Source organism: Macrotis lagotis, chromosome X (assembly GCF_037893015.1).
Source record: "Macrotis lagotis isolate mMagLag1 chromosome X, bilby.v1.9.chrom.fasta, whole genome shotgun sequence".
NCBI classification, from domain to species: Eukaryota; Metazoa; Chordata; class Mammalia; order Peramelemorphia; family Peramelidae; genus Macrotis; species Macrotis lagotis.
In genome coordinates, this window is record NC_133666.1 from 125324564 (window position 1) to 125344656 (window position 20093).

Consider the following 20093-nt stretch of genomic DNA (forward strand, 5'->3'; position numbering starts at 1 on the left):
ACATGACATAATACATATGACTTAAAATGACATAATACATATGACTTATAAAAATTGAAGATTAATAAGCTTTAATATTCATATAAATCCACAGTTCCTTCTCAAGATATGGATGGTATTTTCCATCACAAGTCCCTTAAAATTGTTTTTGATTATTGTGCTGCTGAAATGAACAAGTCCATTATAGTTAATTGTTTCCCTATGTTGTTTTTAGTGTGTATAATGTTCTTCCTGGTTCTGCTTATTTCACTCATCATCAATTCATTCAAGTCTTTTCAGGCTTTTTGGAAATCCCATTTCCTCATGATTTCTTCTAGAACAATAATGTTCCATCATATTCATATACCACAATTTGTTCATCTGCTTTCCAGTTGATGGGCATTCTCTCAATTTTCATTTCTTTACCACTACAAAAAGAGCTTCTATGAATATTTTTGTACATGTGGGATTTTTGCCCTTTTTCATGATCTCCAGTAGTGGTATTGCTGAATCAGAGGGTATGCATATTTTTATTGCCCTTTGGGCATAATTCCAGATTGCTTTCCAGAAAGGTTGGATTAGTTTACAACTCCACCATCAATGCATTAGTGCCCCAGTTTTCCCACATCCCCTCCAAAAGTGAATATTTTCCTTTCTAGTCATATTGACCAATCTGAGAGGTATGAGATAGTCCTCAGAATTGCTTTAATTTGCATTTCTGTAATCAGTAATGATTCTAAGCAACTATAGATAGCTTTGATTTCTTCATCTGAGAATTAACTTTCCCTATCTTTGACCATTTATCAATTGGGGAATTACTTGTTTTTTTGTAAATTTGACTCAGTTCTCTAAATTTCTTATTCTTCATTATCGAAGAAGACCAAAATGACATCACTATGTTTAAGACAAATTACAGTGTGTCTGACTGTGGCTGATCAAATCAATACAAGCTTGGAATGATCTACTACAGATCAGGCACAAATAGTCCATGTGAACACCTGAGGTCAGTACTCTAGACTTACATATATCACATTTCCTTTGAGATGCAGTTCTCTATATATGTCAGAAATACTAGAACAACCAACTTTCTTTTTAAAAAAATATTTGTTGCTCAGTCATGTTGGTCATGACCCCATTTTGGGTTTTTCTTAGCAAAGATACTGGACTGGTTTGCCATTTCCTTCTCCAGCTCATTTATAGATGAGGAAACTAAGACAACTAGGGTTAGGTGACTTGCCCAGGGTTACATAGTCTGTGTTTGAGGCTGGATTTGAACTCAGGTCTTCCTGATTCCAGGCCAGGATTCTATCCTGACACTCTGTCCACTGCACCACCTAACTGCTCTTGTGTGTTTATATTTGTTTATTATAAATTTTATTGATATAAAGGGTGTATAACACAATTTACAAATAAGAAAACGTAAAATGCTCTTTATTGTAAATTTCATAAAGTCACTTGATTCTTCTAGTATGCTTTTGCCAAACTCATATCCATAGCCAATCATCTGGTTGCAATTCAATCATGATTTGATAAATGGAGTTGCATCCCAAACTTTTCTCGTCCCAATAAATTTATTGTACTTAATTCTGACATTTAAAATCTTACATTGTGCTTAAATCTGATCTACTGTTTAGTCTACTTTCTCACCCTCATGATTGTTACATTCATAAAATGAAACCTCTTTCTACTTTAGCATGACCAAATACAGTAGTATGAATGTTTTTGGGGGGTAGTTGCAAGAATTGGAACATTGTTTGATTCTACCTTATTATCTATAAAAATCCTGAAAATTGTTCAAATCAACTTCATGTTTTACAGTTTAAATTAAATGATATTTATTTTTTATCCTCTTTTCATTGTGAAGATAGTTCATAAAGCCAAGTAGATTGTTCTAATAAATCCAAATAATTAAAAAATGCATTCACTGTTTTTGTCCAATAAAAGAGGTGTTTATGTGTTTATATATATATATATATATACATATATATATATATATATTCTAGTAACTTAAACCCAAGAAGAGCATTATATTTATTATTTTTATAAAATGGAATGTCTTTAAACTTATTTGAATTAATGAAAATTTCAACTCAAGGCTTAAGCTTTCCAGTACCAATTTTCAAATTTTTCTGAAGTTTTTCTGATTGGGTTTTATTAGTTTTGAACTTTCTGAATGTTACTTGATTTTAACTACAATACATTTGAAAGTAATGAAAATTCTTCAAATATGGCAATAATTCAAGCAAGGTCTTACAAGAAATTAATGTTAACCTAATCTCTTTGCCAAGCCAGAATAAGAATGAGTAAAATGCAGGATTTGCCCACCATATAGCAATAGTGTCTTTTAAAGGACATGGCATTTATCACAATTTATATTTTAATAGTTCTTTTTTACCTATGAAGAACTATAAATTTAAAGTTCTTTATATTTTCTAGTTTGGTTTGTTTTTTTAATTATATTACTGATAAATAAAATGAACTTTATCCAGAAATGTTTCAAAATCATGAACTTGTGTTATTTCAGACATTGAACCATCAAGGGATAATTACAGCTGATAATAAACAGTGCCAAATGATGATTTGAGGAAAATTTTCTTACAGCTTCATAACTACTAAAGATTTTCTTTCCCACACCATATTAGCACCATCAGAACAAAATACAATTTGTTTTCAAATGTTTAAAATCGCATCCATTTAAAATAGACAATGTATTGAAAACACCTTTCACTGGTTGACACCAATTCTTCTAAAGCAACAAACATTACTTGGTATAGGAGCTGTTTGAACTGTGCACTGGCTGTGTTTTCAGGAGTGCAGTTGCAATGTTTAATAATTGGCTCTCAGAATTCCTACAGATTTAACAACTAGCTCTAGTACACCACTAAACCTGATGTAATCCCAATCACACTGGTATGTTGTATAAGCTGCAAAATAAAATTGTCTTCCTCCTTAGGACAAAACACTTTTGTTTTCTGCTTTTTCAGTCCAGGAAGAAGCTTCTCTTTTGCTTCCCTTTCTTATTTGCTAGTTACCATACCCAAGATGTATATGACTACTTTTGGTCAGAGTAGACCTTAGATTCCAGAAACAGGAGGAGAGGGGGTTAGAAAACCATTAAGAAAATGGTACTATCCAATCAGTTTATTTCTTCCTTTCTTAAAAACAGAATCCTAAAGTTTAAGATGAAATAATATTTGGTTAAAGGTAAATGAGTGGTATCAAAGTGATGAAAATGAGGAAGAGAATGAGAATTCATAGGATCTGTAGCATTAGAACTGAAAAGGGCTGTAGAATTAGAGCTAAATAATCTCATGATTTTATAGATGAGGAAACTCAAACCCAAGAACTGATATGAATTACTCAAGTTCTCACAGGCAGTACCAAAAGAGGGTTAGAATTTGAATCCAAATCCTCTGACATCAGATTCAGAGCTTTTACCATTCAATGGTCTCAGCATAAAACTGAAAAGCTCAAGATTATTGACTATAATTAGAAAGCACATGTATTCCTTAACACCAGTAATGATGGTAACAGCTTTATAGTGTAGGAGTCACAGAGCTAGAAAGTATCAAATCTAAGACATAAAATCCAAGTCTTCCAATTCAAGTTAAATTATTCATTCTACTAGGCAGTCTCTCATTTTCTAGCAGAGTAGAAATGGGGTTTCTGCCCCAGGTTGAGAAGCATGGGAATATCTTGTTAGCAGACAGAGGCAGAGAAATTCTCAAAAATTAATTTTTATTTTCTTTAAATGTATGTCTTCTATAATAGGTTGGGGAGATAGAGAGAAGTTAAATTGAAGGATAAGGTGCTACTGCCCCCTCATCCCCCAAATAATGAGAATTATAGAATAGATCCAGTTTTGACTCTGGTCTTGGGAGAAAGTGGAGGTTTGACAATGGTATAGACTTGGGCATTTCCTGGACATTTTTATCAGCGACTAGAGAGGGAAAGAATAGTGACAAGCAGACATGTAATACCTTGTTAAGCACATACATATGGAGACTTGGATTTGTCAGAATTTTCCTAGAGAAGAGGCATTAGAAGTGCAGTGGAGGGCAGTTAGGTAGCATAGTAATTAGAATGTCAGGGCTGACTTGAGAAAGACTTAAGTTCAGACTTGACCTTAGTTTTTCTAGCTGTGTCACTCTAGGCAAATCACTTAACCCTGTTTGTCTCAGTTTCCTCATCTGTAAAATGAGTTGAAGAAGGAAATGGCAAACCATTCCATTATTCACCAAGAGAGTCCCAAATGAGATCTCTAAGATTCCAATGTGACTGAAAAAATGACTGATCAACCACAAGTTCTGTGGGAAAAAATATGACTCTAAAGTCAAAAGAAAATATGTCTATTTGTAAGAGAAGTGCTGAATTTATTCTCAAGAAATTATTTGTGACCTTCAGTAAGTACTTTACCTATCTAGCAGTTTCCACCCCCCACATCCACCTCAGGTCCTTTTCAGTTCCAAATCTGTGACCTGTGAAGTTATCACAATTTACTTTATGGTAATATTGAATATATTGTTCTTCTCATTTAGTTTTCTTTGCCCTACTTCTGTTCACACCATCCCACCTGTCTCTGAATTTTTCAGTTTGTTGCATCTACAAGCAATGCTATTTCATTATTTTCAGTTTGTTCAGCCTTTCCCCAGTTAATAAGCACCCATCTTCACCCTGTATTTCACAGCACTCAAGGTCTCCCCATGTCTTCATGTCTCCCCAGATTTTCAAAACAAAAATTAAATTGTGATTTGAGATTCTTGGTTGAAAGTACTTCAAAAACCTTGGAAGAAAGAGGAAGAGAATCTCTAAGAGATTCTTTTCTCACACCTGGCTATTGCTTTGGATCTAATCTGATAAATAAGAGACAGCAAAAGGCTTAATTCACTCCTACAAAATTGCTTTCATTCAATTTTGAGACATTATCCAGACTCCTTCTGGGCTGGTGGTCAACACTCATTAAAATGCTTCTAGGTTCAGTTGACTTGTTTTCATCTGTGGAGCAAAAACAAATGGTTTTCCTCAGAGGAGAGGGTGAATTCCTGCCAGCAAGCAGGGAGGAAGGAAAAAAGGAAAGAAGAGAGCATCTTAGGTTCAAATATTTTTTTTTTATTATCTGAAGAACCAAGAGAAGTAGATTAGCTTGTTTAATTCTATATTTTAAAATTTCATCAAAATGATTTTTGAAAATTGTCTTTTTTCTCTTTTCTTTTATTACTTTCCCCTTCCTTCCCCCCTCCCCCACTATTCCCTTGGTGGAAGTTACAGTAGGGACATTACCTCACTGGGAAGCATTTATTTGTTGCCACCTGGCTGAGAGCAAAAGGCATCTTTCCAGGGGGTAAAGAGATGGGCTATAAGCCCGGGTACCAGAAAAGGGGGTAGTGGATTAGCAGGGGGGAGTGGTATGTTCTAGCTAGGGGAGATTGGCTGGTAAAGCCAATTTGTGGATTAATCCATTTGTGGATTCAGTAATGCTGCTGTGAACTTCTGTTGAGTTCCATATAGCTTGGTACATTTGATTCAGTCAATACAGGATATGTTTGCTGGTTTAGTGTTCTGGAATCTTGCCCAAGGAACAAAACGTTCAGAGGCTCAGTGAATTCTTGGGAAGATAAGGGTTTTATTTCAATCTATGCCCATATATTTATCCATTTTTCAAAAAAGCAATTTATGGAAAACAGTAACTACTAGCTCTGGTTTGTTTTTTAATTATTATTTCTTAGTTTTATTTTTATACTTGTTTATTTACCACAATCTTTTATTGATACTCCCTTCCCCTTTCTAAGAATGTCGTAAAAGAGAAAAAACAAGCGAAATGAAGGGACCAAAACTCACTGCACTTGAAAATACAACCTTCATTATATCCCCATCCCTGCTTCTGTACTGAGAGAAATGTGTTTCATATTCAGTAACTTCATGGTGAAAGGAATGGTTTCAGAGAAATTTGTGACAATTTGTATGAACTGACACAGTGAAATAAACACAAGGGGATCCATTCAAATAATAACAAGAATATCATAATGGTAAAAAAAAAACTTTAAAAGACTCTAGAATTCTAAGAAAATGATCACCATGATTCCAGAGGACTGATTTTGAATCTCGCTACCTACTTCCAAGGAGAAAGATGATGAAACTTTAGGGTGTAGATTGAGACATACAGTTTTGGACATGAACAAAATGTTAATTTTTTTTTGACTAAACATTTCTTTCAGTGAGGAGGGGAGAAGGAGAGAGAGAGAGAGGAGTCTAATTTTTGTTGGTTGAAAAAATAAAATTTAATTTTAAAAAGAGAAGAAAGTCCATCTATCACAGGCAGGACCACTCTTTTTAGTCCAAACCTACATTTCACTTTTACTGATAATTGTAAAGTATCTTGGTAAAGACTGGCTTGTTTCCTTCCTCAGAATAGAGAGGGAGAGGTATTACTGTAGATATACAGAATATAAAGTGATCATTATCCTGTTAATTAAATTTTATTTTATTTTCAAATTCAAATTCTTTCCCTCCTTAACTCCTCTTCTTTTCTCTAACCCAAATGAGAAAACAAGAGAAACATAGACCCCCCATTAAAAACATATAATTAAGTTGTAGGGCAGCTAGGTGGCCCAGTGGATACAGCACCAGCCCTGGAGTCAGGAGTACCTGATTTCGAATTTGGCCTCAGACACTTAATTATTATTACCTAGTTGTGTGGCCTTGGGCAAGCCACTTAACCCCACTGCCTTGCAAAAACCTAAAAAACAAAACAAAAGACATATAGTTAAGCAAAACAAAATCCCTCATTGGTCATGTACAAAAAATTTATAAGTCTCTGTCCTCCAAGTCCTAAGTGGTTAACAGTTTTTCCCTTGAGTTTTCTAGAATCATCGTTGGTCATTTGTGCTGATGTTCCTAAAATTCAAAGCTTTTCATCCTGACAATATTGTTCCTGGTTTTACTCCCTTTACCCTGCATCAGTTCTTACAAATCTCCCCAGGTTTCTCTGAAACTACCCTTTTCATTATTTTTTACTGCATAATATGTGAGCATTCATATGTCATAACTTGTTTGACCATTCCAATATTGACAGGCATTCCCTAGGTTTCTTAATCCTTTGTCATCACTAAAACCTATCAGTATTTTTTCATAGAGTAAGAGTTTTAAACAAAAAATGCTAAATAGAATGGAGAATTGATACTTATTACCAGCTTTGGGGGGGGGGACTAATAAAGGGAAGTTATTAAAAAAATAATTCCTAGAAAGAACATGAAGGACTTTTTAAAAACAGACTGAGAGGTTTTTGTGGAATCGTATTTTTTTCTCTTCAGCTTTGGAAAGATGCAATCAACGAATATTTCTCTAAAACCAATATAACATTGCAAATTAATTTCAGATTTGTGAGTCCTGGCTGCACTTAGATTAGATAATTATCACTAGAATCTACCTGACAATAGGTAAGCCCTGTTGACTTTTCTCCTTACATGGTAAAGTTTTCTTTGTGTGTATGTGATTTTATTTTATTGTGTTTTTGTTTTTTCTACTTAGTAGTAGTTTATTCTTTTACATGTAAAGATAGTTTTCAACATTCATTTTTACAATATTTTGAGTTTAAATTTTTTTCTTAAAAAAAACAAAAGTTAAAAAAATTAGAAAAAAAATTTTTTCTTCTTTTCCCTCCTGCCTCCCAAGACAGCAGGCAATCTTACATTAATATACATGTACAATCTTATCAGTTATGTTTCCACATTACTGTTGTAAAAGAAGAATCAGAACAAAAGGGGAAAACCACAAGAAAGACAAAACAAAACAAAAATAACAAAAATGAAAATAGTACACTGCAATCTGCATTCAGACTCCATAGTTCTTTTTTCTGGATTTGGATAGCATTTTCCATCACTAGTCTTTTGGAATTGTCTTGGATCTTTGTGTTTCTGAGAAGAGCTAAGTTTATCATAGTTGATGGCACATAGGACTCAAAGAACTAAAATTACTCATGGTGTACAATGTTCTCTTGGTTCTGCTTACTTCACTCAACATCATTTCATGTTACTCTTTCTAGGAATTTCTGAAAATCTCATTTCTGAATTCTAAATAATTATGAAATCATTTCTTAAAGCACAATAGTATTTCATTTCATTCATATAATATGGTAAAGTTTTCTTTGAAATCAAGAAAGTTAACCTTCATCAGTTAAGATTTTTCTTTTTAAATGTTTTATTGATGCCCTTTTTTTACTTTGCTTTCATTTGCCAAGGAACACCTATTTACCTTCTTGTAACCTTCCTTTGTAATAAAACACTACAGTTAAGAAAACACATTCTGGCTTGAGCCACGGATGCTCAACAAATCTGTACCTATAATTCATTGAATATCTTGTCAGAAGTAAGGGAGACTTGTTTACTGTAATTTCTTCAAGAGTTGCTATATTTAATCAACATTCTCATGTTTTTGAGTGTCATTCTCCTTTATGTTATTGTGGTCATTGTGTAAATTGTTCTTTTGTCTTCCTTCTTTCTATGTCACCTTTATAAAGTCTTCTCAAATTCTATCTTGTCCAGACTAGAAGTTCAGAGGGGCTACCCAAGGACCCTATTCCTCCTTACTGATCAGTATGAGAGCTTTGATCAGTTCAATTTTTGACCTGGGCAAGTTCATGCGTCCTCTGCTGTCCCTCCCTGTCCCTGGTGTCTGCCATACTAATATCAAAACTTAATTCATACACCCATTGGGCTTAGTCTACTGCAACTCATAATTCTCAAACTCAAGATCCACCAGTTCCAGCCTCCCCAGTAACTGAGACTGCAGGTTTGCACTACCCTACCCAACCTGGATTTTGTTTGTTGGTTTGGTTTTGGTTTTTTTTTTTTGGGGGGGGGGGTGCAAGGCAAATAGGGTTATGTGATTTGCCCAAGGTCATACAGCTAGGTAATCATTAAGTGTCTGAGGTCAGATTTGAACCCAGATCCTCCTGACTCCAGGGCTGGTGCTCTATCCACTTATCTGTTTTAAAGTGAAGGTAAGCGGAGAATTCTGGGTTGAATTCTATACTGGAATCACAAGCTGAGAATCTTGAAGGCACAAGTTGGATCAAAAATTGTTATTTATCACACCATAGGAGCATAATTCAAGAACTTAGAGGCACCCATCTCAAAGGCCATCAACTTCAATCCCCTCATTTTACAAATGAGAATTCTCAAGCTCAAGGATGTAAAACAAATTACCCAAGGTCAACATAGATCATGAGTTTTAGTGGTAGAATTTGAAATCAAGTCCTCTGACATAGTCAGCACTTTTTAATTCTACATCAGAAGTCTTATTGACATTTGGATCATATTTACTCAAGGATCAAATTTTTTGGCAAATTTTGACAATACAGCATGGAGGGGTACAGCCAATTCATAACTATAGGGAGTGAGGGACAGATGTTAACTATGAGGCAGTCTATACCAAGCTGACTATGTAGGGTTAATCTTATTGAATCCTATATTAATTAGCCATTTCTAATCATACCAGGAAATGTAAATTACTGAACTTGAAGTCCTGCATCTTTGGGCACTTTTTCAAAAACCTCATTTCTCCATCCAGGATTTGAAGGTGCTTTATAGTGAACTGTTCTTGAAAAGCATAATGAGTGAGACTATTTTCTTTTCCTGAACTAACACCTGGCCCAGAGAGGAACTCTGGGGGAGTAAGAAGTTCAGAAGGACAAAGGGCTACTCTGATTAAATTGGGCTGTGGTTTGGTTCTTTTCCTAACTTGCTGGTGTATGACTTATACAGGAAACTTGGAAACATGCCATTGAGAAAGCAAAACACATGCCTGATCCATGGGCCGAATTTCATCTTGAAGACATTGAAACAGAATGCGCCACTCGTCACAGGTCGGTACATTGTGTTTTTTTTTCCAAATTGGTATCAGGTGAACCCCCAAAAGAAGACTGAGAGACCAGTGCCCAACTTTTCTTTGGTTGAAACCAGGCAGAGGTTCAAGTGGGTTGGCCATTTAGGTTTTGTAAATCCCATCTATCCCAGTGAGAATTGGAAGCCTAGTTTAGTAAAAGTTTCCTGGGGATCTAGAAACCTGGATTCTAGTCTGGTGCTACTGACTCTGTGTGATTTTAGTTGGCTTATTTTCCCTAATCTGAATCTCAGTTTTCCTCTTTATAAAAAATGAGTGTGAATCTACTAATGCAATGAAAAAAAAAATACTAGATTTGGAGTTCAGGGACCTGGTTTCAAATTATGGGTTTTTTTTTTTTTATCATTTTTACTAGCTATATGACTTTGATCAAGTCTTTCATTCTCTCTATGCTTTAGTTTTCTGAAGAGTAAATAGAGGAGTTTGGAATATTTGACCAGGAAAAAGGTCCCTTCCATCTTAACCTATTTTTCTTTGAGCACTAATTGCTTCTCTCTCCCAACTTCAACTCATCCTACCCTCAGCAGCCAAAGTGATTTTTCTAAAAATAGGTTTGACTTTCCAGCTTGTTGAGTTCCAGTGACTCAGTTACCTCTAGAATTAAATGTAAACTCCTCTTTTGAATACCAAAAGTTCTTCATAACCTAGCCCTTCCTATTTTTCCTAGTCTTCTTTCATCTTATGCCCACCAGGATATTCATCCTATAATCTAGCTATACTAGTCTATTCACAATTCCTAGGAGTCCAAGTTCCATCTTCTGTCTCTCTGTCTTTGCCCTGGCTGTTCCTCAGGCCACTTCTGAGTTTTCTTCATCTCTTGATCACCACCTCTGGATTTCCCTGTCTTCCTTCAAGATTTAGCTAAAATCCATTTTATAATCCACTAATACCCCCAACTTCTAGTGTCTTTCTTTCTTTCTCAGTTTGCTTTTCAGCTTCACTATATGTGTCATAGTAATCTGCATGTTGTCTTACCCCATTAGAATTCAAACTCTTTGAGTATAAGAATTCTGTTTGCCTTTCTTTATATCTCAACATTGTGCTTATTAAACATTGGTTGATTGACTAGTTCTCAATGGTGGGGGGGGGTTTAAACCAAACCACTTTGCAAATCAATCGTGGTATTCTTTGAAATAACCTTTCTCCTCATTAAATCAGTCTTCAAAAATATTATTGAGGACCTACAATGTGTCCGTGTGAAACTAATAAACAGTGGAAAGTGTTCAGGACCTGGATTCAGGAAGACTCCTCTTCATGAGCTCAGATCATGTTGTCTCCCATTAGTCTTGGAGTTCCTTGAAGGTAGAGTCTATTTTTTTTAACTTTTCTTTGTATTACCTATGCTTGGCATAGTGACTGACATATAGTAATACATATTTATTGGCTGACTTTACTTCAACATTTCAAGGATCCATAACTTCATTGATAAAGATCAAAAACCTTTCTATGACTTCAGCTAGTCCTCAAGTTATGCTTAATTCCCATTGTCTGACAAATACTAGTCACTATGTAGATGTTAGGTATTATTAATACTACCTAGTTATTTACATATTATCTCTCCACTAGTCTGTGAACTCCTTGAGGGCAAGGACAGTTTTTTTTGCCTTTCTTTGTAACCCCCCCCCCCCCAGTGTTTAGCACAATGACAATAAATACTTGTTGACTTTACTTCAATATTTCAAGGATCAGCTATAACCTTACTGATGAAGATCAAAATCCTTCTATGGGGGTGGCTAGATGGCACAGTGGATAGAGCACTGGCCTTGGAGTCAGGAGTACCTAAGTTCAAATTTGATCTTAGACACTTAATAATTACCAACCATGTGGCCTTGGACAAGTCACTTAACCCCATTGCCTTGAAAAAAATCTAAAAAACAAAATAAAAAAACTCTTCTATGACTTGAATATGGTCTTTAAGTGATGGCCATCCTCACTGCCCACATAAGGGTCTAGCACATAATAGGAACTTAATAAATTCTTATCACTTGACTGAATGATCAAAAAAAGCTCAACTCTTTGCAACCAACCTGGTGATGAACATTTCATAACTTAAGTAGACCTCCCCTCAAATGATACAGAAGACAGAAACATCAATAACTTTACTATAAGTTTGAAAGTGATCCATGCAAAGAGCAGATATAGAATACAATGAGAAATCCAAGGAAAGAGAGATGACTTCTGGTTGTGAAGACAGGGGGAGAGAGTGCCTGAGCCAACCCTTAAAGGAGAGGAAAGAAAGAATTTCAGATGTAGAGATTGGAGTGAGGGAATACAAAGCATATTGGAGAGAATGAAGGATGGTACAGGGAACATAGTGAGTGAAGAAAAGGAAATGATAAAAGCTGTAATAAGTCTGAAGAATGGTCCATGAATTCATAGGATCGAGCTAGAAGAGATCCCAGAAACTATGCAGTATATTCTCCACTTAATTGTCGACATGATCTTCCTAAATCACAAGTTTGACCATGTCCCTTCCTTATTCAGTAAACTTCAGGGACTTCCTCTCATCTCTAGAGTCAAATTCAAAATCCAGTTTGGTGTTCAAAGCCCTTTATAACCTATCCTCCCCCAGCTTTCCAGTCTTCTTATACCTTACACTTCCCACTAATTCAGTGACTGACTTCCTTGGTGTTCCTCCTACAAGATACTCCATCTTCTGACTACCAGGAAATTTTCATTGATTATCTCCCACATCTGAGAGCAGCTGCATAAAGTTTTAGACCTGGAGTCAGAAAGACTTAGCTTTCTCTGTGTGACATACTAGCATACTGTGCCTCAGAGGCATACTAGCTGTGTGACCCTAAGCAAATCAGTTAACCCTATTTACCTCAATTTCTTCGTCTATAAAATTAACGGGGGGGGGGGGGGGGGGGGCTAGGTGGTGCAGTGGATAGAGCGCCGGCCCTGGAGTCAGGAGTACCTGAATTCAAATCCAGCCTCAGACACTTAATAATTTAACCTAGCTGTATGGCTTTGGGCAAGCCACTTAACCCCACTGCCTTGCAAAAATTAAAAACTATAAAATTAACTGGAGGAGGAACTAGTAAGCCACTGCTATGTCTTTGTCAGGAAAACCCCAAATGGGGTCATAAAGATAAAAAACAAAAACAATCTCATGCCTGAAATACTGTCCCTCTTCATCTAGCTTCTTGGTTTCCTTCAAGTCCCAGATAAATTTCACTTTCCTTAGGAAGCCTTCCCCAATTCCTCTTAATTCTAGTGCCTTCCCTCTAATTGATAATATCCAGTTAAATTTGTATGTATCTTGTTTGTCCATAGCTTTTATTTTTCTCAATTATATGAAAAAAATTTTAGCAATTTTAAAATTTGTATTACAGATTCTTTCCATCTTTCCCCTCCTTAAGAACACAATTTTACAAGATTTTAATGTGAAGTCATACAAAATATATTTCCATGTTACCTGTATTGCTAAAAACACAGATAAAAAACCCAATAAAAATAAAATAAAAAAGTATGCTCCTCTGCATTCAAACTCCAATAATCCTTTCTCTGGAAGTGTATGACATTTTTCATCATAAGGCCTTTGTAATTGTCTTAGATCATTATATTGTTCAGAATAGGTAAGTCATTCACATGATGATGGTAAATATTGCTGATCCTGTTGTACAAAAGCTTTTTGCATGTGGTCTCTAACATACTGTTAACTCCTTGAGAGCAGGGACTTTCTTTGTATCCTAGGGCTTAGCACAACATTTAGCTTATAATATGTGATTGATATGCATTTATTGACTGATACTCTCATTTTACTGATGAGGAAACTGAGGCCCAGGAAACTGAAGTGACTTGCCAAGGTCAGCCTTTGGGTTTACAACCCAGAGTCACATAGGTTGTTAACATTACAGGTGGAATTTTAATTCAAGTCCTCTGACTCCAGAGCCAGGCTTTTTTTTTTTTTTTTGCAAGGCAGTGTGACTTGCTCAAGGTCACACACCTAGGTAATTATTAAGTATTTGAGGCCAAATTTGAACTCAGGTCCTCCTGACTCCAGGGTGGTGCTCTATCTTCTATGCCACCTACCTGTCCCCAGAGCCAGGCTTTTCCATTGTACTTCAATTAGTTCCATTTGGATAGATTGTCAAATGGTGATTAACAGGGCTGGAAAGGTAGATATCCAAAGCTATATTGTAAAAGGACTCAAGTTCTTTATTAGTTTTTCTAATATTAGAACTGGATAGCTTTGTGACCCTGGCCAAGTCACTTATCCTTGACTGCCTCAAAAAAAAAAAGGAAAGAAAACACTTGGTCAAATCCCACCATTTCACAGATGCAGAAACTGAAACTTAGAAACTACTTGAGGGTAGGGACTGTCTTTTTCCTCCTTTTATATCCCCAGCACACCTTGCACATAGTAGGTTGCTTAATAAATATTGAGTGATTGATTAATGTCTAAGAACTCACAGTGAGTGAAAGAGTTAGGATTGGAACCCAAGTTTCCTTATTTCCAAGAGTATTTTTCCTTATACCATCCTATCTCCTTATCTCAAATGAAGCTCAAGGGAAAAATATCTGTCCTTTGAACTGGATAGGCTGCAGATTGTACCTGAGATTACTACTGCCCTGTAAGGTCAGTTTCTAAAACACACACACACACACACACACACACACACACACACACACACACACACACACTCTCTCACACTCTCTCTCTCTCTCTCTCTCTCTCTCTCTCTCTCTCTCTCTCTCTCCTGTGAGGGCTAAGCTCAGATTGTACTTCTTTCTATCTGAAATAATTGTTACTTGCCTGGAAGGGCAGCTCTTTCAGGCCTGGAAGTTAAGACCCTGGAGCCAGATTCTTTTAAAAGACCAGCCTAGGAGAATGTGATAAATGTGCCATGGCAGGTCTGTATGTGTCCTTTCTCTGGCTAGCACTGTCTGTCTCCTCTCTGCTGGACCAGCAAATGTTTACTTATTTTGTCATTTGAATAGCTGATCTTCCCTGACTCTGGTTGCTCTGGGTGTTGATCCCCTTGGATTTCTAAATTGGACAGATACCTTCCTTAAAATAGTTCTAGTGGAAGCCAAAGCCTTTGTGTAAGAGTTAGGTTTCCTCCACCAAAGCTAAGCTGCTTTGGCTCCTGGCCCCTATGAACCTCAAGCTCCCTCTCTACTTTTAGCTTCTTCTACTTCCTGTTATAAAGTGAGATACCCTGTTTGAGAGGCATGTCCCTCTTCTATCAAACTGAAATCTCCTCACCCTGGGTTCCCTATTGTGGCTAAGTTTGAATTATTTTTCTGTTACTAGAAGCCATAGACAAAAGGGGAGGCAAAGAAAAGAAGGAAAATTTCCCCTCCCACATTCAGTCCATTAAACCCCCCCCCCCATTGAGAACAGTCATCCAATGTTTAATAAGCACAATGTTGAGATATAAAAAAAGGCAAACAGAATCCCTATAACTCAAAGAGTTTGAATTCTGATGGGGTAAAACAACATGGAGATTACTATGACAGATACAGTGAAGCTGAAAAGTAAACTGAGAAAGAAAGACACTAGAAGTTAGGGGTATTGGGAAAGACCTGCAAATGGATTTTCCCCAAGTTATTAGCATGCCTTTCATTCTTGCCCAAACTCTATTTTTCTTATTTTTACCCCCCTGTTAAGGGAGGCCTTAAAGCATAAAGCTTAAAGATCACTCCTTGAGGGGTGGCTAGGTGGCACAGTGGATAAAGCACCGGCCCTGGAGTCAGGAGTACCTGGGTTCAAATCCGGTCTCAGACACTTAATAATTACCTAGCTGTGTGGCCTTGGGCAAGCCACTTAACTCCATTGTCTTGCAAAAAAAAAAAAAAAGATCTACGGGAGTGTAGTCCTTGTTTTGCCACCATCTTCCTCTTTGACATTTCTCTTGTTCTCAGTTTCCTCATCTATAAAGAAAGTGTTAAGACTAGTTCTCTTCAATTCCTTCCAGGTCTAAATTTCTCTGAGCCTGTAAATGATCGCTGAAAGCACACAATTACTGCCTGTCCTTTTTATGACTTCCCATTATAAGTTAGCCTTGTAACTGTTAGACTCACCTATGTATTAGTTCTTCCGCTATGAGTATAATGCCATCGATTTTAAGTTTCAGGTATCATTTTTGTTATGGGACTCTGAAAATTAATTTTTCTTATCTGGGGTTGCCTTTTTTCCTTCTTTCATTTTTTGGGGGGTTTGCTGTCCTCCCTATGAGCATGTAGTTGTTCAATTGTGTCCAACTCTTTTTTTTTTTTGCAAGGCAAATGGGGTTAAGTGGCTTGCCCAAGGCCACACAGCTACGTAATTATTAAGTGTCTGAGGCCGGATTTGAACCCAGATACTCCTGACTCCAGGGCCGGTGCTTTATCCACTGCGCCACCTAGCCACCCCTGTGTCCAACTCTTGGTGACTCTATAGACCTGTGTTTTCTTAGTAAACAAACTGCAGTGGCTTGCCATCTCATTCTCCAGTGGATCACTTTTTGTCAGATCTCCCCACTATGACCTGTTCACCTTGTGTAGGGATCTACACAACATAGTGAGCTGTGTTTCACTGAATTACACAAGTGTCCACCCCACCCCCCACTACCAATACAGAGCAGAGATCCAACGAGGGTATGAGATGTGCTCAGGATTAAGTTTTTCTGACCATTTCATTTTAAATTCAGATGGTTGTTGGAATCTCAAGAGACTGTTCCTGATATGTTACATCAAAATAAAAACATAATTTTTACTTTTTAAAATTTTCCTGCTTAGATAGACCCTGTGCATGGCATGATGTGATCCTTTATAATTTCAGCATAGTTTATGTCTCTTAGGGGTTTTTTTCCCTCTAAAAAGCACTTCCAATCTGTCACTTTCCTTTTAATTAATCATCAAAGTAACTTACCCAACCTTCCAGATATTCTCTTCCCTTTTCGGATGTCATCATGTCCCCTTCCAAGGGATTTACAATACTTCTAACATGTTAAATAATAGTTTCCACTTACATAATGTTTTGCAAACTTTAATATGGTATCAATTTTGAGATGTAGTTGAGAGGTAGCTTGGTGTAATCAGGCTCTTCTAAAATGTATGTAGAAATGCTAATTTATTTGTTTTTAAAGTTCAGAATGGGATGGCTAGACAGTGCACTGGATAGAGTGCTGGACCTGAAGTCAGGAAGATTTCATCTTCCGGAGTTCAAATCAGGCCTCAGTCACACATTAGCTGTGTGACCCTGGGCAAGTCATTTAAGCTTGATTGCTTCAGTACCTCATCTGAAAAATGAGCCAGAGGGGCAATTAGGCGGTGGAGTGGATAGATCATCGGCCCTAGAGTCAGGAGGACCTGAGTTCAAATTCGGCCCCAAACACGTAATAATTGCCTAGCTGTGTGGTAAATCATTTAACCCCCACTGCCTTAAATAAATTTTTTTAAAATGAAAAATAAAAAAAGAACATTGAGCCAGAGAAGGAAATAACAAACCACTCCAGTATGTTTGCCAAATGAGCCCCAAATGTTGTCACAAAGAGTTAGGCAACTGAAATAAAGACTGAACAAGTAGTTCAGAATAAAAAAAAAAATCCCCAAAAGTGATTATGGACTTTGGAAGAGATCTATTTTTAACATGTTCAGAGTTCAGCAGTTTAAAAAGGAGAATGTCAGAATAGTGATAGGCATCCTGGGCAGTGTTGCTTTGTGGATAGATTCTAGACTTGTAATTTAATCTCTCAGGGGTCTAAGCTACTCACAGAGATCTTTATGTTTCAGAGAAGTTGCTGACCTACCCTGGCAGAAGTTTTCCTTATTAGAGAGAGTTCATTATGCCACTGAAATCATAAGTCTTTTCCTTTTACCTATCTGATTGAACCCACTGAAATAAGCACTTCTTGTGTTGCTATCCTAATTTTAAAAATGTGGAAACATTGAGTCCTGACCAACTGACTTGCCCCAGGTCACACTGCCTCTGGGTGAAAATAATCATTTCCATATTCATTGTAGAACAGTAGGAGAAAGCTCTGGCCATGAAACTGAATCTGTTATGGAGAGCTTGCTCTTTTCAAACACAATATAATCAATATGTAACTTTCAGTGAACAAAAATCAATTTTCTCTTTCTCACTTCCCATTTAAAAAAAAGAAAGAAACCCTTGTAAAAAATATACATAATTAAGCAAAATAAGTTCCTGTTATTGGCCATGAGCCCCTCCCAAATTTAAGTTTCATTCTGTACCCTGAACTCTTCATTTCTCCATAGGTTGATATTTCATCATCCATCCTCTAGGATCATGGTTTTCGTTGCTCCATATGTAATTTTCAAAGCTATCTGGAATTCTTTCTGGCCTTCCTTCTGAGAACAGGAATATTTCTTCAGGCATCCTTGAAATTTGTTCTGGGTTTCTAGTAGATCTTTTTCTGGGTCCTTCTTAATGATTCGGGGAGTTTTCTCTAAATATTGTCAACCAATTTTTGGCTAAAATGGAGAAACCTATTTTATTAAAGATTTTATTTATTTTGAGTTTTACAATTCCGCCCCCCCCAATCTTACTTCCCTCTCCCCACATCTCCACAGAAAGCAATTTGTCAGTCTTTACTTTGTTTTCATGTTGTAAAAGAAACCTATTAAAAAAAAAAAACCCTAACTTCCCCTCACCCTCTATACACAAATTCTTAAGCTCTAATTCTGGCTAGTAATTCTCAATAATCAGCTCTTATTTAAGTGAAGAAAGGGGTGTTGTGGGTCTTCCCTGAGGGAAACAAGGGTGTGGTTTTTGAACTAGGTTTGGGAACAGTGAGTTCCTGGGGTGGTATTAGATGTTGTGAAGTTCTTTTTTAACCTGATCAACCTGTCTGGATGAAGTCCACATCAGGTTCCCAGCCAAAGTTAATTAGCATTTGAGGACTGAAGACTCCCCCAAAATTTGAAGGACCTGAGTCAGTGAGGGAATGGAAAAACTAAGCCCAGGAGATATGTCCTAATAACAATAATGATAAAATAATGTTTCTATACTATTTTAAGGTTTGCAAAGCACTATTATTTTGATCATCATATCAGCTTTGTAAGGTTTAGAGCACTCCTTTTACAGATGAAATAACTTTAGACTGAGCAAACAAAATTGATTTGCTTGGAATCAAACAAATACTGAAATTCAAACCTGTCTTCCTCACTCTGAATGTCTAGAGTCCCAGTCATTAAGTCACTTAGCTGTTTCATGTGCCTCCATATGATGCTTGTTTCTTTGTAAAATGATTTAACATAAATTGCAAGTAAGCATACATTATGCCTTATTATTTATGAAAAGAATCAGTGGTTGTGTGTGTGTGTGTGTGTGTGTGTGTGTGTGTGTGTATATTGTATATGTTGTCTTGTGTATAGAGTTTATGTTCAGAAAGAAATGATTCCCCCAGTTCTAAGGGGGGAAATTGGATGCCTGCTGGACACTTTTAAGTTTTATCTGTATTATTAATACTTTCTTAAGTTTAGAGAATCAACATACTAATCAAACCCTGATCTATGGATTTGCCAGTTTTTGAGATGCAAATAAATGCTTGCTCACACTAAAAATTTCACAGTTGGGCTCTCAGCTGTTTGAACTGGTCTCATCACATCCTTGCATTAGATCTCCTGGAGACAGCCTGGTTTTGTGGAAGGAGAATTATTTAGAATCAAGGATCTGGACTCAGTAAATTTCAGGTTTGAAACGGTCAAACAGAAGCTCCCAAATCCAATCTAGACCTCATGAGAATCCCTTCTGTAGTATCCCCAACAAAAAGTCATCCAGTCTCTGTTTGAAGACCTCTATGAGGTTGACCTCTCAAGAGAGCCAGTAATTTTGGGAGAGAGACTCTAGTTGTTAGGAAGTTGTTCTTTTCTTCAAACCTAAAACCACCTTTCTCTAGCTTCTACCCATTGCTCCTAATTTTGCTGCCTGGGACAAAGATATTTGAACCAATCAGTCAGTCAACTAGAATTTTATCAAGCAATTCCTAGTCTGTAAAATGAGCTGGAGAAGGAAATGGCAAACCTCTCCAGTATCTTTAACAAGAAAACCTCAAATGGGGTCACCAGCTGAAACAACAACAAATGTGCCCAGCATTGGACTGGAGCTACAAAAACAAAAACAAAAACAAAAAAATCCCAAAAGAAACTTACTTTCTTCAGGGTGAAGACAAAAGCAAATATAAAAATTATACAGAATAAATTTAAAGTGAATCAGTACAAAAGTGATAGCTTTTGTGTCTCTCTTCCCGCTATCCTGT

The 20093-nt window shown here is 36.6% G+C and overlaps 1 protein-coding gene across 1 annotated transcript in view; it reads left to right on the forward strand.

The window, feature by feature from the left end:
• Positions 1 to 20093, forward strand: part of EEF2K (eukaryotic elongation factor 2 kinase) — an 84376-nt gene that overhangs the window by 19142 nt on the left and 45141 nt on the right. The window contains exon 3 of the mRNA XM_074206153.1: positions 9741 to 9841. Coding sequence (XP_074062254.1) covers positions 9741 to 9841 — 101 coding nt within the window. The remainder of the gene's footprint in view (positions 1 to 9740; positions 9842 to 20093) is intronic.